The 25,713-nt window shown below is 44.6% G+C and overlaps 1 protein-coding gene across 2 annotated transcripts in view; it reads left to right on the top strand.

The window, feature by feature from the left end:
- Nucleotides 1-25,713, top strand: part of SETBP1 (SET binding protein 1) — a 372,240-nt gene that overhangs the window by 16,788 nt on the left and 329,739 nt on the right. For both annotated transcript variants that reach the window (XM_060120961.1, XM_060120962.1), the window contains exon 2: nt 3,056-3,703. In XM_060120961.1, coding sequence (XP_059976944.1) covers nt 3,218-3,703 — 486 coding nt within the window. In that variant the 5' untranslated portion in view covers nt 3,056-3,217. The remainder of the gene's footprint in view (nt 1-3,055; nt 3,704-25,713) is intronic.

Genomic DNA, 25,713 nt, shown 5'->3' with positions numbered 1-25,713 from the left:
CCCTGCCTCTAATATCAGGTTCCCTTAATTCAGCCCTCACACCACATGCCGGAATTATCTTTCTAAAGCATAACTTTAATAATACCCCTTCCCTACTGACATCCCCTACTTAAATGGCTTCCCATTACCTTTAAGATAAAATCCAGCTCATTAGCGTGCCGTTCAGTGATGTCCATGATCTGGCTGTAACCTTTTATCTCCAGCTATACCTCTTACCAGTCACCACATTGTACCACACCTCCTAGCCAAACCTCAGCTTTCTCTTTCCTGAACATAACCCTGTGTGCTCCTGCCCAGGCCTTGCCTCATGCTGTTCCTTCTGTTTGCCATGTCTTCCTTCCCACTCCACTTATTGAAGCCCCTCAAGGTCAGAGCCATATCTTATGCTCTCTTGAGGACTTCCTGTGTAGTTTCCTATCTGTCTACACCTTGCCCAAGTGGAAAACCCTTTCTCTTCCCTTTGTTTCTATCCTTTATATAAAAATCTGTTTTGTTTTTCAAATCGTTCTTCAAGAGTGTAACCTCCTTGAGGAAAGAGATTGTATTTAAATTGTGTATCTTAGGATCTTGACTGGAGGAGAACTGAAAAAAAAATTGTTGAATATTCATTTTTTTTTTTTTTTTTTTTGCGGTATGTGGGCCCCTCGCTGCCGTGGCCTCTCCCGTTGCGGAGTACAGGCTCTGGACGCACAGGGCCCAGCCGCTGCGCAGCACGTGGGATCCTCCCGGACCGGGGCACGAACCCACGTCCCCTGCATCGGCAGGCGAACTCCCAACCACTGCGCCACCAGGGAAGCTCTTGAATATTCATTTTTTGTGGATCTCTTACTATTTGACTTTCAAGTTTTGGAACTTTGTCTTCTATATTAATTAGTTAATGATTTATACTACTAAATATAAGAAACTCTGAAGTGAGTCATTTTTTAAAGGGAAGATACTTTCTCAATATAGATAATTTATCCACTTCGTACTCCTATCTATTCCTCTGAAGTTTAGAATTTACTTTCTTTTCTCTCATCACAGAACCTGCAGTAGCTATTGACCTACTCTGGTTCAAAGGTCCAAATAGATTTAGTTTAGGAAATTTTATGGAGAATATACCTCAGCTTTTGCTCTGACCAAAGGACGCTTTACTGGTAGGTACCAGGGAATTAAAATGTAACGCTGGAGATTCCTGCCAGAGGGAGTAAACCACTGAACACTGTTGCCATAAGAAACATGGCTACCAATTTGTATGGTTTTTTGCTCAGTAGAGGTAAATAGGGACAGATTCTCAGGCATCTTGATGCCTCCAACAGCAGTGTGTTACCTGACACTAGTAAGAGAGGCCTCAATGAATGTTGACTTGAATATGACTTTTTAAAACCTATGTAAGGTTTTGGGCAGGTAGGCAGATCAGTCTAGATGAGACAAGAATCTCACAAGTAAAGGAAACATAGTGTCATCTGGTCTAACTACCCTCCTCTGCTCCTAAGTGGGGACTTGGTCCCTTTTGTAGCATGGGGTACAGGTGGCAGTCCAGTGTTTGCTTGACAACTTTGGGAAGGAGCCTCATGCTCTCACCAGGCAGCCACTTCTCTTGCAGAAGTGCTGCATTCATTGGGTTTTCCCCTAAGTGGAAGCAGTTGTAAACGTGTCTTTCTGTGGGGCTGCGCACTTTCCAGGAGCTGAGTATGTTCCTGGGCTTCTCTGGGGAGCAGGGTCCATGTTGAAGCCCTGCTGCCTTGCTGGCTGTCTTCCTCACAGGGCGTCAGCTGAAAATGTACTGATTCCAGTGGGAGGAAGTACCCGTTCGGTTTCCAGTTCTTGGCTGTTCTGAATGTATGTTTGCAGGCATTTTTGGCATTTTCTGGTGGGCACATTTGCTGGTCAGTTCCTTAAATTGATGGGTTCAAAGGTAGCAGCCTAAGGTATGCTGTAATGCCTTCTGCTGACTGTTCAGACATTTGTGAAGGCTTGGATGTAATCTTACCTACAGCCAGGGGTAGAAGGAGATGATGTCTTGAAGTTGAGGGCGGCCCCAGGGCTTGAGGTTTTTCTCTTGAGAATGAGCATTTGGGCTTTCTTTTGAGCTTTAAAAATGATGAATATGAAATTGAGAATAATGGGACATGGAGTGAATAAGGGTGAAGGATAGTTTAGCTGATCCTATGATGGTTTGGTGAGGAGGAAGGCAGAATAAAAAATCCTGGGGGGATTCCTGGCACTTCCAGAGGCCTGTGAAATGCTCCCTCTCTCCCCTCTCTTTTTTGTTGTCATGTAGACATACGGTAATTTATTTAAGGTCTAGGAAGGGAATTAAAACTGTCTCGGGTGACTATTTTTATCTAAATGATTGATAATGATTAAATAACTTTTGTGTTGGAAACATTTTTAGCATTTGTTTTGCATTAATCACAGCATTAGAAGTAATTTCTCACTCAACTCTTTTTGTTTTCCTTTTACAAGCCTTCACCTAAGCTTTGCATTTGTTTATTTTAAGAAATAAAGACAAGACTTGTGCATGATTAAAATAATTCATAGTGAAAGATAATAAAGGAAGAATGGTCCAGAAGTTCTTCTTCTGAGGGGATGGAGAGATTGGCCCAGGCAGCCCAGGGTTGTGTTCAGCTTTGCAGACTGTTCTTCACATGTGAGAGGGAAGTTGTGCAAGAAGCCAGCCAGATGCAGTTTCCACAGACCTGAGCATCAGCACTTAGACCTCCTTTCATCATGGTTGGCTTTGATGGTGACTCAGCCAGCTGTGGCTTTAGTATAAGAAGCATCTAGCTTGTTATTGGACCGGAGGACTCACCTCTCTTATCTTTATCCTTGGGCCCACAACCATAAAAATTAATAACAATTCAATGGAAGGCTGTGTGTGTGCGTGTGTTTCCCCCTCTGCTCCAATATAATATAATTTGGGGATGTGCACTTTCTGGTTTGATTTATTTCCAATCATTTTTTTCTGATGCCATAGATAAGTGAGGTGGGATGGGGCTTCTGGAACTTAGTTTGAGTTACCTTTGAGGTCATTTTCCTTCCTGCCATGGCTAATTATCTCTCTGCTTCTCAGTTGCAGATCTGATCCCTTCTGAACAACCTCCATCCCTGGGACTCTGAACCCAGCAGCTGGACCACTTTCTCCTTGGAATTTTGGGTGCCCTTTCTTCTCACCTTTTCCTTTTCCCTTTTCCCCGTCCCCCTCCTGAGAACTCTTGGAGACTGTAGGATTGTCATGGAGTCCAGGGAAGTCTTAAGCAGTTCCCGGCAAAGGGGGAGCGAGTCGGAATTCCTGCCGGTCTCCTCAGCCAAGCCCTTGACTGCTCCTGGCTGTGCAGGGGAACCTTTGCTCTCTGCTCCGGAGACTGGGAAGGGAATCCCAGTAGGCGGAGAACGCATGGAGCCAGAGGAGGAGGATGAACTGGGCTCAGGACGGGATGTGGATTCCAACTCCAATGCAGACAGTGAGAAATGGGTGGCAGGAGATGGTCTGGAAGAACAGGAGTTTTCTATCAAGGAGGCAAACTTCACAGAGGGGAGCCTGAAGCTGAAGATTCAGACCACGAAGCGGGCTAAGAAACCCCCAAAGAATCTGGAGAACTATATATGCCCACCCGAGATCAAGATCACCATCAAGCAGTCTGGGGACCAGAAGGTGTCCCGTGCTGGGAAAAATAGCAAAGCCACAAAGGAGGAGGAAAGAAGCCACTCCAAAAAGAAGGTAGGGATCCCTGTTGACTAGGTTTTTTCTGTTTGTTTTTGCCATTTTGTCCTCAAGCTTTAAGGGTCTATTTGCTTATTACTTAATTATTTATAAATTACTAATCTCCTTGATGGAATACTTAGGACCTGCAGAATAAATGTCTGTGATATCTCAGTATAGGATCCAATTTATTATTATGGATACTATCGACCAAAAACAAAACAAAACAAAGCAAAAAAGAAACTACTAAAATTATAATCGTGGAAGTTCCTATTTATTGTGTAGCAGCCAATTGGCTGGGTCAGATCTGGCTAAGCTGTGACAAAATTTGAGGGTGTTTTTTGTTTTTTTTGCTTTAATATTTGCATTTGTTCTCACAGTCGAGAGTAGGATGTTGAAAATTTTGGTCAATCAGAACAGTCAAGAACAGTTATAACCTCCTTTTGGTTTCAATCACTGCTGTAAATCTTTCTACAATAGATAAATCACTTACTTGACTGAGGAAGCCCAGTCTTTGTAGTAAATGAGGCTCTTCTAGGGCTGAGAGATCATTATCCTGGAAGCCAGTGGTGAGCTTTAAGAGCTGGAGAATGGGAAGGGGTAGGGGACTGGCATGAAGCTTTATCTAACAAACTGTAGACTTTTAAGATTGAGTGTTGAATGAACTTGGTACATGGTCATTTTCCTCATAAAAGTCAATGTGGGTGTGGAGCTCTCTAGGTGATTTAGTGATGTTCTTTGGTTGGGAATGTATGGATCTAGGTTTCATTGTATTTATTTTGTGCCACAGAGGGTTACAGAGACCTCCCTTTCTGGGAGGGGTGTGGCACTCAGCTGTGATAGCAGAGGGCTGCCCTAGTCTAGAAAGATTTTGTTTCCAAGAATCTCTGGGTCTTGTGAACAGCTCTGAAAGGAGCCCTCTTGCTGACAAAGTTTTGCAGTTCTAGGTAGTAGATGTTAACCAGAGTCTTTGTAACTCTTTTCCCCACATCATAATTATTTGGACTCTGGACATGATGGAAGATAAAACGGTCTATATGAATGAACCTCTCTCCTTTATAGCCCAGAGATAATCTGTAGTGTTTCTGTTGACAGTGGTTTTTGAACTTTGGGGTAGTCATTTTCAATAAAGCTGCTAAGAATCATGTTGTTTCTTTAGTGTAGGGCTTGTGCCCTTCCTTATGCTAGGCATTTTGGCAGATTTGTCGAAGTTAAAATCCAAAAACTTGGACTAGAAGAGACATTTCTGGGTGAGCAACACCCCCAGTTTGCTGAGACTATCCTGGTTTTTAAACGGAAAGTCCTGCATCCAGGTTCAGTCCTGGGCAAGCCAGGGCAGTTGACCATTTTACTTTAACATTTGGACCACAAAGGAATCTTTAGAAATTGGTGTGTTTTTATGTAGCATAGAGGTAGTGCTTTCCCCTCTCCCCTCCCCATTTACAACTTTGCGATGCTTTCTGGGTTCTCTGTCATAAAACCAAGGATTATCTAGATGCACATGGAAACTTTTGAGGTTTTTGCAAGCAGATGCAAAGAAATGCAAGCAGGCTCAGAAAGTTAGCCTTTGCTTTGGAGTTGGGTCTCTTCAGCTTTGAAAATGAGTGTCTTTGTCCCTGGTCACTGAGATGGCACAAAGAGTGTTGTTGGCTTTTTGTGTGGGTGACCAGTCTTGAAAACTGTGGTAACAGTTTTCCCTCCATCCCCATCACTGCCAGAGTTTGAGTAGCAGCCCACAGTTTTGGGTGTGCAAACCCAAATTCACTATCCTAGAAAGAGAGTAAGTTGTCCTGGTCAGTACTACTTTCCTAAGGCCATAAGATTGTTCCCAAATATAGGCTTCTGTCTATTGGAATGCCCCAGAATAAAACTCTGGGGATGATTTCAAAGCTGTGACATGGGGATGATTTCAAAGCTGAAATGTGCAATGGACCTCCACTCTCATATCTGAAATTCTCAGGCTGGTCATTCTCACCCAAAAAGTTGGATGCCCTTTTGTGCTTTATTGGAAAGAGAGAAGAAATTGCTTCTTTGAATACGTGACTTACCAAGTATGCTTTTCTAAGCCTGAGCAATTGGAGGGGGAAGAAAGGAAGGAGAAAGGCTGAAATTCAATGTACAGTGCTGTGTTATGCTGGCACTGTAATGGGAATATCTATGAAAATTTTAAATTGTTAGAAGCTTGCTTCATATTGTACTCCTTTATTCTTCCTACGTTATGCCTAGAGCTGATTCTTTCCAGAGATGAACGAATAAAGTTATCGGTACTGGGTCTTAATCATTTGATAGATGATAGGAAGTTCTCTGATCTCTATTGGGATAGAATGTGAACTTTATTACTCTTCAAGTGCCTGTTGTTTTGCAAACAAGGAGTAAGCAAAAGCTGGAGCTGAGGTGGAGAGGTGGAAACCTTGCTTACTAATTGTACGGAAAAGTTCAGTGGAATGAGCTTGCAGAATTTATTTATTTGTATGAATGGGAAGTACATGATCAGTAATTTGAGATAGGGAAAAGGATGAGGATGGCATTTTGTAAGCATCAGATCAGTGTCTCACTCTAAAATCTAGTCTTCTGGATTTTTTATTTTGAGGCAGGTTGCTCACTGAAGAAGTGTACATGGAGTGGCCCTTGGGACTCAGGTCCTTTGCTAAGAGCTTGGAAAAAAGCTCTGTTGAGCTGGTGCTTGAGCAGGTGGAGATGCCTACTTGGGTATCACCTGATCATATATGCTGACTTAGAGCAGGTTTGGCAAACTGTAGTCCGTGGGCAAAATCCAGCCCCCCGCCTATTTTTATACAGCCCACAAGCAAAGAATGGTTGGGAAAAAATCAAAAAGAATAATATTTTGTAAGATGGGAAAATTATATGAAATTCAAATTTCCCTGTCCATAAATACATTTTTATTGGAATGGAGCCACATCTATTTATTTACGTTTCGGCTATGGCTGCTTTTGCACTTCGACAGCAGAGTTGAGTAGTTGTGACAGAGAGTGTATGGCCCTCCGAGCTTAAACTATCTGCTGTCTAGTTCTGACCAAAAACACTTGTTGACCCGTGACTTAGGGGAAGGACAGTGAGTTTTAGGATAACAAGGATTTTGTTTTATTTCATTTTGTTTTGAACGATTCAGCCTCCAAACTTGGAGGCTGGGGAAAAATGAGCGTTAATCATTATGTGCTTTTCTTGTTGTTTTTTTGTTTTTGTTTGTTTTACTTTTGCAGACCAATCAGTTTTGTTCAAGTCATTGTTTGACAGCCTTTGGCAAAGACAGCTTATATTGGATCCCAAATGATTTGCTTTCTCATTGTTTTTTGTAAAAAGAACGTTCTGTAGGATAATTATGGCATTCCTTACATATCACAGCTAGTTTTCTGCTACTTCTATCTGTACATGTTCTACTGCTGTGGGGTGAGGAGATGTGGGGTGAGGAGATGTATGTGTGGTATGCTTAAGAGCTTTATTCCAAATTTCAAACCTAGGCCCAATCCTCCAAACTGGAGAGTTGTTACAGATTTTCAGGTAACAGGGCCACTTCAGTAGTAGGATGTTAGGAGGGACCCATGAAAATACCACTTAATTGGCTCAAGGATGCGTGGACTCTTCTAACCAGCGGACAGATCACCTCCCTTCCATGTAAACTTAGGATGGCACTTGAGATGCTGCCTGGAAGAGGGTTTATGATGAATTGATTTATGTGAGGTGTAAGAGCAGCATTTGGTAAGAAGTAGAGGCTGAAAAGAGAGCTCAGAACATATTTTAGGGCCTCAGAATTGTCCTTTGGGCAGGTCCTGAGTTGCAGATGGATGATCCCATAAATGCACCTTGCTCTTTATCACAGCACCCATGTTGTTGCATCTTAGACTGACTGAGGTAAGTGGTATAATAACTTAAGCTTCCTCTACTTTCCTTCTAGGTCACTCAATAAAAACAATAGAGAACATGAGAATGAGTCTCTAGAAGCAAGTTCAGGTATAACATGTGAACTTAAAATGTTCCAACAATGACAGGTTTTTTTTTGTTTTTCTTTTTAACATCTTTATTGGAGTATAATTGCTTTACAATGGTGTGTTAGTTTCTGCTTTATAACAAAGTGAGTCAGCTATGCATATACATATATCCCCATATCTCCTCCTTCTTGTGTCTCCCTCCCATCCTCCCTATCCCACCCCTCTAGGTGGTCACAAAGCACCGAGCTGATCTCCCTGTGCTATGCGGCTGCTTCCCACTAGCTATCTATTTTACATTTGGTAGTGTATATATGTCCATGCCACTCTCTCACTGTGTCCTAGCTTACCCTTTCCCCTCCCCGTGTCCTCAAGCCTATTCTCTACGTCTGCGTCTTTATTCCTGTCCTGCCCCTAGGTTCTTCAGAATTATTATTTTTTAGATTCCATATATACGTGTTAACATACTGTATTTTAAGAGGCTCTCAGCTGGGCAGAGTTTAGCAGCTCTCCTCTTTCTGAGGACTTTCTGTGGGTGTCAGGATACCCACCAGGTTCAACGGCATGAGAAGGAGAGGGTGTTCTGAGACAAGCACTGTACAGTGATCCAGGGTAGAAAATGTGGTGTGGTTATCTGCACCAACTGGCTTTGTGACTCTGGATCTGGAATATAACCTTGCTGAAGCCCTGGTTTCCTCATCTGCCAAATTGAGATGCTAGTTTCCACATGATATAACCCAATGTAAGATTTTAGGAGAAAATGGGTAATTTACAGAGCACACGTCATAGTAATAGTTCCGATTTATTGAGCCATGTGGCAGACCCGTGGCTAGCTCTTTTATCTGTATTCACTTTCTCTACTAGTCCTTATTACAGTCCTGTCGGACAGATGGTATTTATTTATTTTTATTTATTTTATTTTATTTTTTTTGCGTTACACGGGCCTCTCACTGTTGTGGCCTCCCCCGTTGCGGAGCACAGGCTCCGGACACGCAGGCCCAGTGGCCATGGCTCACAGGCCTAGCCGCTTCGCGGCGTGTGGGATCCTCCCGGACCGGGGCACGAACCCGTGTCCCCCGCATCGGCAGGCGGACTCTGAACCACTGCGCCACCAGGGAAGCCCCAGATGGTATTTATTTACAGATGAGGAAATTGAGGCTCAGTGGATTCAGATAAGCAGGAGCAGAGTTGGCCTTTGAAGTCAGTTCTTCTAGACTGTTTGGCCAATACTGGAGTCCAGGCCTCAAGTGCCCACACGGGACAGGGCTTCTGGGAGATGAGGATCCAGCATGAGGGCATTTCTCTCCCACTTTCCCATATTGGCGAGGATGGCAGGATCATAACCTGGCCTGCTGTCTTAAATTCCAAGTGTTTCAAAGCCTAATGAGTTAGAGTCTTATTTTTTCCTTTATTGTGCTTATGGATTGTTATTTGCTTCTGTTTTGTTTCCTTAGACTTAATGTTCCCCTTCCCCCAGCTTCATCAGGAGAACCTATTTTCTCTAGCAGCAGAGACATCAACCTCATATTCCTCAGGGCCTGCGATGGTCCTAGGAGCATGATCAGGATTCCTTCTTAGTAACCCCATGTAGAACATCATCACATGTGTATGGAAAGACCCTGTATTCTCTTTTGAGCACTCATAACCCTCTCTTGGGAAGTCTGACAGGTCACAAATTCATGTATTGATACTTCAAATAGCACCTCCCTCGTGTCAAACACACAAAATATGGGAGAGAAAAAAGGCTTTTTAGGTGATGTAGATGGGAAGCTAGCCTGGCATCAGATTGCAGAGAGTGATGAATATCAAATAAATGAATGGGTTTGCATTTAATTCTATAAGTAATGGAAGTGCTCAGCAGGCTTTGAATTGGGGAAAGGAAGGGTTGGGGGTCCAGGGAACATGATGAAAGTGATGTAGGGAAGAGAAGCATAAAAGGAGAGTCTTGGTAGTACAGTTGTCAGTAAGGAGGGCTGCACCAGGGTTCTCCATTTCCCCTGTAAACTGCTGAGATGCACATTTCTCTCCTGACCCTCTATGGGTTATAGCAGTTTGGAGGGGCTGCAGGAGGGATGGCATGTTGGGCAGGGGATGAAAGGTAGCTCAGATTGCTGGACCTCTGGTGCTGCACCCATCTCCATCTCCTCATCCACTCTGATGGGTGGTCCTGAGCATCCAACAGAGAGCCTTCCACCCTCCTTAGGGTTCAGGTGTCCCTCCCTCGCCATCATTTGTGCAGCCCCTTCTCTGGTCACTCCGAGGTGCGTTGCTTGGCTGAGGGCTTGCCCTCCCTTCCTCAGGGTATGTGAATGTGGTGCTTTGAACTCCTGGGAGTATATGAGCTTCTTCCCCTACAACACCCTCAACCTGGCTGGGAGAGCAGGTCTGGTCAGCATTTCTTCACAAGAAGCTGAATTTCCCCTCTCGTTTAATTTTATATTTTCTCTCTATAGATTTTTTTTTAAAGCAGCATCATTCCTATTTATTCATCAGAGTGCCTGAAAATTTTGTTTCCTGATAGGTTTCTCTATAGTTATTTTAGAGCTAAAAACCTTTTCCATAAAGTAATTGTATCTACCGAGCAACAGGTTACATTTGACATCTGGAGTTGGTGTTCGGGAAAGAACACTGGACTTGGGGACAGGAGCCCTAGGTACCAGCTCTGCCTCTGTTATTAACAGCTTCAATAAGAATGCTTTACCTTCCTGGATCTCAGTTTTTCCATGTTAAAAAAAAAAAAAGAAAGAAAGAAAAAGAAAACAAACAGCTTTTGACCTCTGAAGCCTTATTTCTTTTCCAAAAACTGGAAACTTCAAGAGTCATTCTGTTAGATGAGGCAAGACTTTCTCTTTAAGAAAACTAGTTACTATAAACAAAATTTTTAACCTCTCTTCGGGACCCACTGTTCTGTTATCAGATTGTTTCCTTTTTGCCCCAGTGTCAAAAGGCCTAAAATCGTGGGAGCAAATGTCAGAGTTGAGCTTAAAAAGTGGTGAGATTTATCAAACTTGCATTCCATGAAGATATTCTGGGAATGTTTGGTTCCCCTCTTCTCTCCTTGTGTGCTTCTTGTTTTCTTCCTGTGTTTGGGATTCTCTGGGGGTTTAAAGCATGGTGCTGGCTCTTTTCCTCTTGGTACTTAGTTTCATTTTGGACTTCAACAAGGAACATCCTTTGGTGAACTCTGTGTCATTGAAGATAAACCTGTCAGTAAAAGCAAGAAAATTGTGTTCTCGTCTGATAGAGAGTCATTCATTCCCTGAATTGTTCAGGTAAGAAATAAGGGATCTGTTAGAAAGAGTACCTGTCCTGAGAGTGGATTTGAACTCAGATCCCCTGATTCTAGAGCAGGTTCTCTGCAGAGAACCTGCACTAGAACCTGGGCTCCCTATAACCTTAAGCAAGTTACTTAACCCCTTGAAACAGTTTCCTAACTGTGTGAAAACCAGGATAATAGTAGCATCTCTTTGCTGGTGTCTTGTGGAGATGAAAGTGCCTGGTGCGCTTAGCACAGCACCTCACTCAGTGTGCATCACCTTTATTCCCGTTCTGCTTCTCTCTCTTCCAGGTCACCCACAGGACCCTCCTCAGTACAGTCACAGCTAGGTACACAGTGACCTGCAGTTGTGCTGGGTGCCTAGGAGGGGTGGGCTGTCTAAGAAGCCATGTGTTTCTTTAGGCTGATCCTGTTTTAATACTGCTCGTGGCTATGTTGAATTGTGTTGGCTGGGTGGCGGTGCCAGTGTCTTTATTTCTGATGCCTGCACAAGCATCTACTAATAAAGCATGCCACTAATGCTTTTTTTTCTTGGTGGTGAGAATTGGTATGGGATTTATTTAGAGATGATTCAAAGGTCTTTTATCTCTGTGGTCACTTATCTGCCAAACCAGGATTGCTGCTAAGCTCAAAGCATGACTCAAAATGAAACTTTCGAAGTAGTGTCATAAGAACGACCAAGTGGGGTTCAGCTGGTGCTTCCTTGCATCCCTGACACGCTCCCAGCATTTGCAGAGTCACCTGCCCTTCTCCATCATCCCAATTCTACATCCTTGAAAAGTCCTCTCTTAAGGCATTTCCAGTTGACCTTCAGTTGCATTGCCTTTTTTTATTTTTAATAAAAGGCAAGAGAAATAATCCTGTTTTGCCCTTCTCTACCCCATCCTTTGGGTCTTCTGATTCCTGCAACTCTAAATGAAAAACATCCCACCTTCCAAACACTACAATGCAGGACATCCCAGGATGTCCCTCTCCTGCCTTTCTTGTTCACGAGACATGAGTCACTTTGGTCAGGAAGTTGCTGGGTCTGGTTAAGGTTTCCTAGGCAGAGAACATGGGGATGTGGCAGTGAGGTTCTCAAAGCCTGGGCCCCAGGCATTGGTTCAGGCTCCTGACTGCCTTACATACAGAAATCAAACACATGAGGCAATGAAGCCTTGTGTTATAGGGGTTTGGTTTATCCACAATAAGCTAAAAATGCGTGTTATAATTTTCACATGGCCAAGTTACTTTGGGGAAATGGTTTCAACTCGTTTGGTCCTCAGGGTGACTTGACTTGGAAGGTGGCATTAAGACTCTGCTCCCCGCATGCCCACAAGAGGAGCCAGTGGCCAGAGGGAGAGGCTGCCAGTGGGAAGGCAGAAACTCAGTAGAGCCAGGTTCCCAGGAGGTGTGCAGACAGACACAGCATGCAAACACCCACATGGACTAGCTGTTGTATGCAGTGTGTGCAGGAGTCTGAATTATGTGCTGTCTGGTGAAGCCGCAAGCGCTTGGTGCAAGCTGAGGCCGCAGTCAGAGCATGTCAGCCCAGGATAGCCAGCCCAGTCCCTGCACTGAGGGCAGGTTTGGATGACATAACTTCTAGAGCTCCTTTCCACCTTCCATAGTATTCCATTGGATCTTGGCCTATGAAGACGGGGGCCTCCGTCTGTACCTGGAGTGTGCCTTTGCCTCTGAAGTCCCAGGTTTGTGCTTTTTCTTGCCTGCCCCTCCCTCCTCAGACTAACTTCCCTCACCTCCCCACCAGCCTCTGACCTCACCAGGGGAAAGAGTGGAGGCCTTTATTGACTCTGAAAAATCCAAGCAGTTCCCATCTTGGTACCTGGCCCTTGAGGCCATTTGATAATCATCATTAGTATCAAATGCAGGTTGCTTCAGTGTGTTTTTCTAGACCTTGTTTATGGTGTTTTTCCCACAGTGTCTTTTTCGGCCCTCACAAGTTTCTAGCCAGTTTCACAGTTGGGGTGGGGTGGGGGAGGATTGGTGGAGATGGAGCAGAGTGGGTAGAGAATTCTTGAAGGGACAGGGACAGACAGCAGTTCTGTCCTTCAAGGTGGACCACCATGCCTTGCCAATAAGAAGTAATCATTTGCAGATATGAATGTGCCCGGGAACGTGGGCAGCCTTTCATGCCAGGCCAGTTAGTTCATTTGTTCAGTGCTGTGAATGAGAATCCATTCACAACACTAAACAAATCGGGGGTTTCAGCATTGTTCACAACAGACTGTATCTCTGGAGAACAGCCTTAAAGGAGTGGATCATGGGTGTGGTTAAAGGAGATCTATTTGTAGCATACAGTGGGAATCTCCGTGATTTCTCCATCCTTGTCCTTTCAGGGGAGCAAGAGGTGGACACGGGTTTATTTGGCTGTGGGGCTCTTTCTTGCACCATCAGGTTCCTGAACTTCCCAGTCTTCCCACTGGATTACTGCCATTGAGTAAGTGGCAGGGCAGCATCATGCTGGGATATGGGTGCCGTTGGGTCATGAAGGAAGGCAAGATCAGGAGATCCAGAAAGGGTCTGAGAACCAGGAGTTAAATCTGACACAGGCCAGAATCTGGCACCAGGTCAGGAGGCAGGCGAAGGCCAACCACAGAAGCTATGGGTCAAAAGGAAAGAATGGGCCCACAGTTGGGTCACACTTCCAGCATCATGGACTTCACTGAGAGTCAGAAGATCCTCTGAATATTTCCATTGCAGCCTCGCTCATAAACAAACAGAAAACACCTTCCAAAATCCCTCATGGACAGTGATTTGGCCGCTGCTCAATGGCCCTCAGGGAGGAGGCTCACTGCTACCTCTTGAGGCAGCTCTGGTTTTAGTAAAGCTCTTTCTTATGTTGCACTAAAATCATTCTTTTAAAGCCTAAATATTTCCAGTTCCTGAAACTGTTCCTGGGATTCCATCGTTTCCTGATGCCAAAGCACCTTGGTTCCTATGCCAGGAATGCCACTTTGTCAGTGTCCTTCCTAAAAGGCATCCGTGGGGAGGGCTCACAGAGCAGAGGACAAAACTGGAAGGTGGTCTGGGGCTGCAGGGGACTGTGTCCTCCTCCACTCTAAGCGTAGTATCTCTATTAACAGGACCCCGGGCTCTGTCAGCTTTCTGGCAGCTTCATCATTGTCAGTGTATACTGAGCTCAAGGTCAAGGAGACTCCAATTTAATATTGCCTTCTGCTACTTTTGCTGGTCCACATCATCACATCCTACATACAGTGGACTCTGGGCCAAAATGCAGGTGTTTGCATTATCCTTCTTATCATTTCTTTGTGCATAGTTCTAGGCAGGGATCTGAGTCAAATATTAGTCAGATGGTCTAGTTAGGGTCTGTGGACTACGCAGAAGGCACAGAAATAGGGCAACTTTGAAATGTAGATGCCCTCTCACTCAGAGTTCGTCTTCTGTGCTTTCGTACTGGGGCATCCCTAGATGGTTCTCCACCATCTGTGAACCTGCTTTCTCATTTACATAGTGGCCTTTTTGGATCTAACTAAAAAAGTTTTAAAAGTGTGTTATCAAAGGTAAAGTATTTTCTTCTCGGTTACGGTGTAAGCTCTCTGAGGACAGAAGTTGTGTCTTTTATTTCCTGGCCTGGGTGTCAAACAAGTTCTTGTTAGCTCTGTGCCAATGAAGGTAGCTCTATGGAAAAAACTCTCTTTTCTATCAAAACAGCTTCTGCCTAGTCAGCCCTGTATATTTTGCATTGGTTTTTTAGAAACATCTGAAACTTTTCATCATGCTGCCTTTTCTGTGCTCCCATCCAGATATACCATAGAAGAGTTGAAGCATCTAAATTCGACATGAATCTACAGAGTTGTAGGTTGTGTTCAGCATAAATGCTGTGTGGGGTATAGACAGTTCTTATTGGAAGAATTGATCTCAGAGCATTTAGGGTAAAACCCAGGACAGTACAACATACTGTCAAAATGAGTGTTTCAGATAGTGCATAGTGTGGAAAATTGGTAGCAACCGTCACATCTGCGCAGTACCTTTACAAAGGGTTTGCATCGCCCAACTGTGACCTCTTTCTGGTTTGTTTTTGGGATAGTTCCATGAAGCAGCTGTTATTCCTCCCTGTTTTAAAGACTGAGGGAGGGACTTTGAGGGTTTTTAATCTGGCTTGCCCTAGGTTACAACTAATTACCAGGGGAGAGGGAATGGAGAGACTCAAACCTTCATCAGACCCTTGGTCTCTTGGTTTCTAGCAGTAGGACGCCATCGTTGAATGGTGCACTTTAGCTGGTCCTGCTGGTACCTCCTCAAGAGAGAATAGTTGAGTCCTGTGCAGCTCACCTAATTGCTCCTCCTGCATGTTCCCAGTCTAGGCTGTGGGTGAACCTGGGCATTGTAGCTTCATCCCGGAGACCTACAGCCACCTCCCCGCTGGAGAACATTCCTCATCAGGGCATGGCAGCAGTGAGACATGGTAAGAAGTGATAGCTGGCAGTACATGCAGCACAGAGCTATGGATAATAGGCTCACTGAGACTTAATCTAGAAGCTGTTTACAAAAGTATTCTTAGGTGTCCTGGTTTGGACTGAAAATGTGGGATTCAGCAAAGGACCTGTCCAAAACAAGATTCCATGAGCCCTGTCTGGCCTGAGACTTGAGGGGAGGGTGACCACTCTGTGCTGGGGGTTCTGGTTTTGAGTCCTTCTGCTTTTAGCAAGTGAATCTCTGTTTTCTCATATTTAACAGGGGATTAATACTGTGTCTCTTCCTTACACATTACTTTGAAGATAATCTGAGCGCACGGTTGTAAAGTGGTTCTGAAATGTTAAAAGTGAAATGGAAATATAAGGTGTTTTTCTGTAGAACTACCCTATATTAGATTCTTAACAAGCTGTAGTCTCTAATTAAACTTTTCCAGGCTTCCTCTAATATCCCTAGGCTCTCTCTTCCCCAGCTTTGGATAAAGCCCCCAGACGTGGCTGTGGTCAACAGCAGCTGCAGGTTGGATGTGATCAGCGGCTTAGTCCAGATCACCAGCACATGGTGTAATTGCCCTTTGTGAAATTCTGGGGCGAGAGGTCAGCCTTCTTTACCCATCTTTGTCACTTCTCAGTCATCTGTATCCTGGTGGCAGTTGGGTTATCCCGGCATCCTTCCCCTACCCCCACCTCCCTGCCCCACCCCCCTCTCTTGGAGCCCAGGAAAAAACCATCTGCTGAGTTGGCTTTCAGAAGATTTTTTTTTTAAATACCAATTTCCCTTTGTTCCAAGGCAACCTCCAATCAGAGCTGGGGTCTGCTGGGTTTGGCGAGAGGCTGGTATTGTGTTTCGTGCTCCCGGAGGAAAGGTTGTCCACTTGCTTTTCTTTTTGATTCGATTCCCTGCCATTCTGCAGGAGAGTCAGAAGTTGCAGCTGCCGCTGTCAGCTGTAAATGGGGGACCCCCTTGTTTAAGAACCTGCATGTTAATCCTTTGGCAGGGGGTGGAGAAAATAAAAACAAAAACAAAACAGAAAAAAATGAAAACCATCACTAAGAAAAGTATTTCTTCCTGTTCCCACCTCATTTTGTAAGTCACACAAAATCTTACTGGTTGCTTAAGCTTAGGCCTTGCTGTCCGTGGATGTTTGCTTGGAGATCCTTCGGTGTACAGCCTCTTAACGTTTCCTCATTTCCTGCTGAAGAATATGAACTGTGCATCAGAGGCAGAGGAGAGTCATTCTTTTATGGAAAACTTGAACCACAGGGAAAAGCAACTGGCCGTGCAGGCTGCTTTCCTGAGCAGAGCCACAGCCACCATTTTGTTGCTGAGTGCAGCTGGGAACGTTGCCAAGCACTCAACACACACTGTCTACTAAATCCGCCCCACCACGGCAGTGGAGATGTTATTATCCCCATTTTACAGTTGTATGCAGTGAAGTGCAGAAACCTCCAGTGCCTTGCCTCAGTCTCAGGGTCGGGAAGCTGGGATCCCAGCGTGTCCACCCTCTGAGCCCTGAGGCAGCTCCTCACTCAGGGCTCGGGGGGTTGAGCCCAAGCCCAAGGTTCTAAGCCTGCCCTCCTGAAGACCCACAAGCAGGTGCCTTCTCAATGTTTCCATTTCTCTGTAAACTGGGACCAGAATAGTTAGATGTCTGAGAACCCAGAGGGATAGTTTCGTCAAATCTTGTGAAAGTTTTATAAATTCTTCTATTCCTGAACCATGTGCATTTGTCCTCTTTTTCTGTCATGTTCCACAAAATAAGTGAAAATCATCTCAGCAGGTTCAGGAGATGCTCTGAGATATCTTCTCAAGTGGTCCTGCAACTTTGTGAGCAGAGCACCCTGCTGGCCTCTGGCCTTGCACGCCCAGCCCTCGCTTGCTACACACACTCCCAACCTTCACTCATGGGCTTTCCTGGGTGAGATCCTTTAACAAACCAAAGGGTATGTCTTTCTCCTTTATGGTGATGAGAGGAGAGGTCAGGGAATGAACACATGATGAATTCTGTAAATTGGTGAAAACCGATAAAATCCATAAAGCTGTTTTTAAACATGCCATCTCCTCCATCCTCTCACTATTAGGCTGGAATTATGACACAGAGCGTCGGGGGACTGGAGGATTCCCCTAGAATGGAAAATAAAATAAAACAAACACAACAGAAAGAGAGAGAAGCCAATGGTTTCTCTTTTGCTTCCTCCTAAGGATATAGAATTTTCCCAGATAACTTACAATGCAATGCATGTGTGTCTGTATTTATTTTACTATCTTAAAATACATTGTAGGCACCTGTTAATGTGAATTATAAGAAATACGGTGACTTGACTTAGCAATGTACTCAGCTGTGCTCCTGAAACTCTCTGATAAAGTCTTGTTCAAAGCCTTACTATGTGAACTGAAGTAATTTTTACTAACTGGTCTCTCCTTCACTTTCTAATACAATCCAAGAGTAAAAACAAATCTCGCCTGAAGCAATTCAGAGAGAGAGAGCAAGAGAAGACAGCATATAGACACATTGGACTAGGTGAGAGAGGTTTTAAGTGCCGGTATTCGTAACTGGGTGGTAGTGGGTACAGGGGCAGTGGGCCAGGGGCCAAGAAGAATGGTCCCTACTTTCAGCTCTGCCAGCGGACTCAGGCTGAACTTTGGGTTAGCCAGCCTCCCTTTCTAGCTCTGTTTTACCTGAGGCTGCAGATCCCAGAGGTGTGAGAGCAGGAGAACAGGAGGAAATAGTAAAGGGAGAATGTTGACTTCAGAACAGTGGGCTCTGCTGGACCTGAGAAAGATGCCCCAACAAAGAGTCATAGAGCTGAGCTTAGCAGTACTTGGGTACCCCTGCTGATGCTAACTGTCCCATTTACAGTGCACCCTTTCTTCTGCATCACTGAGTCATTCATTCATTTATACACTCATTTAATAAAAGGTATTTTCTTCAATCCCTATGTGTCTCATGCCAGGCACTATCATGGAGTTATAACTGGGCATTATTCTTAAGTGGGGTAATGTTGTCTGTCTGATTTGCAGGCTACCTCAAAGTAGGAACTGAGACAGAAAAACTTCTTCATAACACCTCAACTAGGAAGAAGGATGTCAGAATTCGCAAAAAAATACCTTGTAGTTGACTGGTTGATTTGACTGAGTGATAGGGACAGTCCCTGGCTAATTAAAAAGAAAGACGAGAAGTACCTTGAAGCAGAACAAGAAGAGATGTGAGTTGAAGGCATCCATTCTGTGAGACACATGTGGCTTATGGTACTGATGTATTTAATCAATGGGATGTCCTTGAGATTTCCAGCATAGAAAGAAGAAGAGAGAAAAGCAAGGTTGGCTGAAAACCTGAAAAATCATGTCACACATTTTGTTAGAGGGAGCAGAATCCAGACAATCTTGAAGTCTAATTCCAGATTGATGATACTGATACAGGATGTAGTTATTAATTAATCCGTGTTAGCCCACCCCAAACTAACTTAACATTGGTAAAAATGATCACATATACATAAATGAATCCCTATTAATAGTGACGCTGCCTTTTCACTCTTCATACAACTTAACGTCCAGTTTCAGCCATCTGATGGGTCTAACAGAGAACCACTTACATAGTCACTTAATAAAGATTTTATTTTCTGTATTTGATGGTAACGACAAAGGCTACAGCCTAGTACTTAAGCTACCCAGTGGAGGAGATGGAAGTAGAAAAGTAGAAATCTCTGGTTACTGGGGCAAATGAAGTGCAAGGGTGGAGGCCATGTGAGAGCTGGCCCCTGCAAAGGGAAGGAGGGACGTTTGGCATCTGAAAGAAGAGGTGGGGTCGGGGGCAGAGAATTCTCTCATGCTTATGGGCTGGGGGAAGGGCTGCCTCTGAAAGGCTCTCTCAGTCCAGGCAACCAGTGCAGAGGAGGGATGGAAGAACTGGTGAGAAAGTGGGCACTCCTGGATGAGCTTGGCCTTTGGTCCTGGACCCTCTCAAAAGTACTTACTGCTCCACCCGAGGTACTGGTGGCTTTCTACTAGTGTGGAAGCCACTGCTCACACCCCCTTGGGGGCAGCCGTGCAGGTGGGCCTGAGAGGGGCCGCCACGGGCTGGACCAGCTGTGCCCCCTCCACCTCTAAGGAGGAGCAGGTGCTGATCTTCTGGATGCCTGGCTTTCCTTCTGGCTTCATTCCTAAATGACAGCTGACCTTTGCTCCCGATATTAGGCCTGCAGCAGAGCACTCTCCGTCTGGGCCTGACTGCTGTGCAGCAGTGGCTGCTTCTGCTCATCTCATTTAACACAGGGAGACAACTGCTCGTCCTTGGAGCTCTTCTTTCTCAGAAGAGGACAGCCCCGCTATGGGGTTCAGCCTGTGGGCAGTGGAGGCAAAGAGCTGGAGAGGAAGACATATATTTAGGAGATAGTCCGAGTCATATCTAGAGAACATCAGAGAAGGACGCACAGTCACATACATCCTTCTGTCATCATGTTTTCTCTGATGAGCTCTGTCTGAGGAGCCCTAAGAAGGTGGTGTGGTTTGGTGTGTGCATTAGAGAGTATTTGGTGTTAGGTGCACATACATGTATGTGTGTGTGTCTGGCCTCTGGGAAGATAGATACTGTATATGATGCAATAGAGCCCTGACTGAGAAACAGGAGATTAGTCTCTGCTCCCAACCACCTGGGTTTCCTCACTGCCTCTTGTTCTCAGGAGTCACATCTTGAAATGAAGGCAATGAAGCAGAATATACAAAAGTCTTTTCCAACTGAGATATTCCAATAAATCCCCATATAAATACTGATTCATATAACTAGGAGGCATATTAATATATGGACTTGATTTGACCTAATTATTAATATAATAACATGCATAGTTTTGTTAAATAGCTGCCTATAAGTATAAAATACATATTTATTTGAAAAAAGAGTATAGACATATTCTGCTACACTTGATATGAATGATGACTAAGAATGAAAATCCGGGCAGGTGAAAGGATACAGAGCCATCACTCCAGCCTTCAGAGAAGCCTCCAAACTTCACCTTTGGTTGGGAAGGTTAGGCCCAAGTGTGATGCTCATCTTGTGCCAGATGCTGGGGTGTGTGAAGAATCCAGAGAAGGATGAAGGAAGAGAGGAGGCTTGAATCGGCCTTGAGGGAAGCAGAGGATGTAGGCAGGAGGGAAAAGTGGCCAGGGCATTGTTTGAACCATTGTGCAGGGGGCAGGATGCTCACTGTCTGCCTTGAATCCGCTGGGCTGGCCTGCAAGGTTTACCTGGAAATCTGGAGTGCAGGAAAGGCTCGGGAGAGCAGATCGGGAGATCCGACTTCTTCCTGAGCGCATCAAGAAAGATATGTTAAAACAAACAAAAAAAACAAAAAACATACAAAAAAGAAAGATATGTTGCCACCCGCTCCCAAGTTGCGGAGAAGAGAATGCGGGTGTCTGCAGAGAGCTGCTTTAAGAAATCAAAATACAGCACCAATGGAGGGAAGCAAGCCCAGAGTGGACAAGAAACAGAGGTCTGCTGCAGCCCCCAGTGAGGAGAGGAAGTGCCCTTGGTTTTTGCTATCACCCTGAAGAAGCCTAAAGAGCCTTCAGGCAGGTACAAAGGAACGCCCCCAACATTCTGATTCCTGTGAGTTAGAGAAGCTCAGTCATTTTCTTAAGAATCCATTGATTGTGTGTTAGGGACACTTATGAAAAGCTGATTAGAAAGTGCCTGGAGTGAAGAAGAGCTTAAGGTGTCCACAAAGTTTCCAAATCCAGTATTTTGCTGTGTACTTTTGTTTCCAGCTGTCTGTTTCACTGTTTTGTTTTCTGCTAGGCTTTGTACCCATTCCTTTGCTACTACTGAGTTCTCCAGCTCAGTATAGGACTCAGTAAATATCTGCTTTTCCACCCCTTCTCCAAACAGCTGAAATGGGAGAGAAAAGCCAGCATATGTTTGCTTCCACCATCATTTCCTCTCAAACTTTTTTTTAACTCCTTTAGGTGTGATCTACCCATACACAATGAGGAGGAACAAATTGCACTTTTTGTGTGTTAGAAAGGAACAAAAATGCATATGGCCATGATGGGGAATTTCCCCCACCCTCAGAAGGTGGGGGAACAGGGCAATGGTGTGAAAGAATGAATTAGTTATGGCAAATCTTGTTAGTGTCCATTGTAAGGAGAGAAGCTAAGCCATCTGTGGCCACTTGCAAAATTGTTCCTTGTTTGTTCAGGCTCCCCACTGAAGCAAATCTTTGTGGCTTCTGCTAATTTGCGTACTGTCACTTGTTTGCCAACTGGAGGGTGTCTGGACATGTGTATGTGAGAGGGCGTCTGAGTGGACATGTATGTGTGTGTTGGTATGCTGTAGAAATAGATGTCTTGGGGGCTGGCTTTGATGGGGCTCTGGGCTTAGGAGGAGAGAGAGGAATCCTGGGAGATCCTATCTATGTCATTTTTGGGCATTCCTCGTCAGTATCTCCAATTGCCTTCTTGTGCTCCTATCCTTTACTTCTCCTCTGAGTCTCCTGCTGCCCTAATTTCTCTCCCATCTTTGCTTCAGCTTCAGTTCTTAATTGGTGGTGTGTGTTCTGAAAGATGTAGAACATGTTAAGGGAAGTTTACATCCTAGTTAAAAGCTAAGAGAGGTATGTGCCACCAGTGTGACCAAATAGTTCTATGTCAAAGATATTGTTGTTTCACCTGCATTCATTCTACAAGTGTTTACAGTGAGCCTACTGGAGACAAGTGGTGTACCGTATGCTGTAGGGATCTAAAGGCTTCGTGACCTCTATTACCCTTGTCTTCAGGGAGCTTCCATGGAGTAGAAGTGATGCATGATGAGCAACACATGTTCTGTGGATGGGATGAACTAAGTTCTGGAGGTCATGCATGGAGGGATTAGTTATCATCGTCCATTGACCACCAAAGGCTTTGCTCCTGAGGGAGTGTGGGAGACAGAAGATTGTGTAGGGTGTGTGGTCAGGAGGGCTCTCATGCTAGACTTCTGGGATGTCCAGGCTGGCATCCTAGGGAAAATGGTAAACACAAATCTACAAAAATTAAAAAGCGAAAATGTTCCTTTTGCTTATCATCAGGCCATCCTATGGGAAGGTTGATATAATAGGATAAAAATCTGGGAAAAAATTTGGAGTTCTTCTGTGTTTATGTCTAAAAGCACCAGTAATTTATTCTCTCTATGATGTTGTGAAACTGCACCTTAATTTCCCTTTTGTAAAAAAAGGACATCCTGCTTTTTCCTTCTCTTCCTCTTACTTTCCTTTATACTGGGCAAACTCTGGCTATAAAGAAAGTTGGTGCTTTCATCTCTTCAGAAGACCCTTTTTTTATGCTGTAGGGGGCATTCTCCATAGCCATCTGAGTGGGCCAGACTGCTTCCCAGTGCTTGATGGATACACGTAAAGAATATTAAAGCTGAAAGAGACCTTGAAGATCATCAGAGCAATCTTCCCTTTACAGATGAGGATAGAGTCCAAATCAGGATGTTTCATGATTTGTCCGGGATCACATGGCCAATCAATGAAAGTCTGGAAAAAAAATCCTTTCTAATCCTCACAATGCTGGGTGCTAAAGAAGAGACAGGACACTCGATTACTGTGGCCATTCATTGCCACTGCACGGGAGTCTGCCTGCCTATTTGCTTGGCCCATCTTATTGCAGTTTGGCACTTCTCTCTTGAATCCTCCTGAACTGACATGGCTCTGTCTAGGAGGATCAGATAAAGGAGCCTTTATTTCCTAGCTGCCCTGTACATGCAGCATTCAGAGAAGAGGGGCTAGAAATGGGGGTGGGGAGAGGAGAAAACATTCGTCTTTTAATACTGGCCTGACATGAAAGCCTCACTGACAGGCACTTTGAGAACCCAGCTAAATAATGGGCGCAACCAAGACAAAACATAAAACTGACCCACTAGTTATGCGGTTACTTAAACATGATTTACCTTGCATTAGGCTGGCTGGGACCTGGGGATCTCATTTCTAATGAACCAAGAGACGACACAATTAATTACGTTAGAAGGAGTGCTATTAGACAGCAGACTGGTCATTGCAAAAGAAAAGGTCCTTAGATATTCCCCACCTTCCCCCAAAAGTTGCAGAAGTACACAGGAATAGCACAGGTCACATATTGGTGGACACAGACAAGAACGGGAAAAGGGTGACTGCTAGTGGTCCCAAAATGGGATGTGGGATGGGGGGATGATTAGCTAGAACCAGAGAAGTTGCAGTGATTGGGAGAAGGAGGGGCAGGGGTTTGGAAGGCAATGGTTATGTGATTTGACCAAGCATGAAAAGTCCACCAGGAGCTCTGCATCCTCAGTGCCCTGGTGGACCTGATCTGCATCTTATGTGTACATCTGACAGCCAACCCTGAGCCTCTAATCACAGTGACCTGCCCACTTGAGGTAGTTAGGATTCGGAAGTGGCTGGACTAGAAAAAAGGCACTGAAGGCTGGGAGGCCACATTTAGGCCAGTGAGAATGGGAGCCCAGTTACAGGAAGAGTCCCATCCACCATGATGTGTAAATGTGCCTAATCATCTTTTGATCATGCAAGCGGATTGCAGAAGCTCTCCCTTGACTCCGATTGCTTTAGGGGTGTTGTCATATCTCCCCTTGGTTGAACATAGTAGTCAGAGAAGTCAGCTCTGCGGTGGAGTGTCTGAACTGGAAAGATGAGAAGGTAAAGCCTTGAAGATTTGAAGAGGGCAGGGCCAAAGGTTAAAGGAGAAAGGTTAACAGCAGGCAAAGACCCAGGATTGAAATATTTGCTGAAGGCTGACAGGCAACAGAATAGAGGCAGACAAGTGGCAAATTCCTGTTTTCTTCTCTAAATGAGAAAATATTTTGAGTGGTATTCAGTCAGACTGCATAATGCATTGGGGTGGGGGCCGGAGATGGAGAGAGAACATGAATGAGGGAGAATATTAAATAACCCATGAAGCCAAAGTGACTACAGAATTCAAGGAGCTGTGTAAGCGTCATTCTCCTTTGCCTCCTTGTTTGGGCAGCTCAGCATTCATTTCTTCACTCACTCATCCAGCACGTGGTCATGAGGACCTGCCTTATCGGGGAGGGATTAACAGCTGCCCATAGGAATTAGCATCAGACAAATGAAAAAGAGGCCAGTCCTTTCTTTCAAAGGCACACAGGTGCATGAACGGTGATTCCAATGCAAGCTGCAACTTTTGGTTTAATTTTGTTAAGGTTGTTTTCTTTTAAAATCTGAATCTTACAGTCATCTGTGTCTGCTCACAGTTTACTGAATACTTTTATATAAATCTTGTGTCTGAGAGAGAATTTAAAGTGATTTCAGCTACCCTAGTGCTCAGGCTATCCCAGGGCATTGTTTCCAAGTGGGGTTACCCTGCACTGCTTGGGGGGAATTTTGTAGCAGGGCTGGGGCGCCATATGTGCAGGTGGGAGAGTCTGGGTGTGGGGAAGTGGTTAGGAAGTAAAACAGTTGTTTGTTTTACACAAACAAACAGCTCAGTCAGAGCCAGCTCTCCTCCTCCTTGCTCGGTCCTGCCTGCTCTTGCTTGTGAGAACGGCTGCGGTGCTCAGGAGTGCAAGTTCATTTAGGTTTCCAGGCTGATGGTGAGTAGCATTGGTGGTTTATTCGCTGGGATATTTATGAATGACAAGAATGTAGAGCTGGGAAGGCTGTGAGGGTCATATCACAGAGGGCAATCCGCAGAAGTTAAGTGACGTCCCCACGGTGCCTGTGAGGTTGTGGCAGAGCTGGGACCCAGCCTTAGCCCCCTGACTCCCCAGCCAACTTTGAGTTCACTGCCACCTCTTCCAGGAAGTGATGACTCAGAGTATTTCCATCAGCATCTCTTACCACTACCCCTCCTCCATTTTCTTCCTACAGCCACCAAGCCAATAATAGACCAAAGTGGTTTCAATTTTAGGCAGTTTCCTTTTTTACTTAGAAATCTATGGTTAGAAAGGGTGCTGGGGTAGTGATGATGGCTGGGGGTGGGAGGGAGGTGTGAGAAACTTCAAAGGGGGTGGGTTTCTCCTGGTTCTTAGGTAACCTGGAGGAAATCAGAACTGGGTGCCTTCATGGAACCTTGAGTAGGTCTCTGAAAGATTCCTTCCCCTCTGAAGTTTTTCTGGCTTTTTAGTTCAGGAGGGAATTTTCCTCCTGTCAATTCTGGGAACATCCTAAAACTTCATAAAATTCTTATGTAAATTTTAAACTTTAAAAACTAACTAATGTGAATTATTACAAAGTACTTTGTAAGTGACATTTCAAGCTTTTGGATTTTAGTTCATTCCAATAGTCCTAGATACGTATTATTTTCTTTTCGAGGAAGGTAGAAACTTTGCTTTACTGTAGGGCCTAAAACTGGAAATTACTGAAAGAGATTATGAATAAGCTAATAAT

Source organism: Lagenorhynchus albirostris, chromosome 14 (genome assembly GCF_949774975.1).
Source record: "Lagenorhynchus albirostris chromosome 14, mLagAlb1.1, whole genome shotgun sequence".
In the NCBI taxonomy this organism is placed as follows: Eukaryota; Metazoa; Chordata; class Mammalia; order Artiodactyla; family Delphinidae; genus Lagenorhynchus; species Lagenorhynchus albirostris.
The sequence above is the reverse complement of the archived record's forward strand: the minus strand, read 5'-3'. Positions and strand labels throughout refer to the sequence as shown.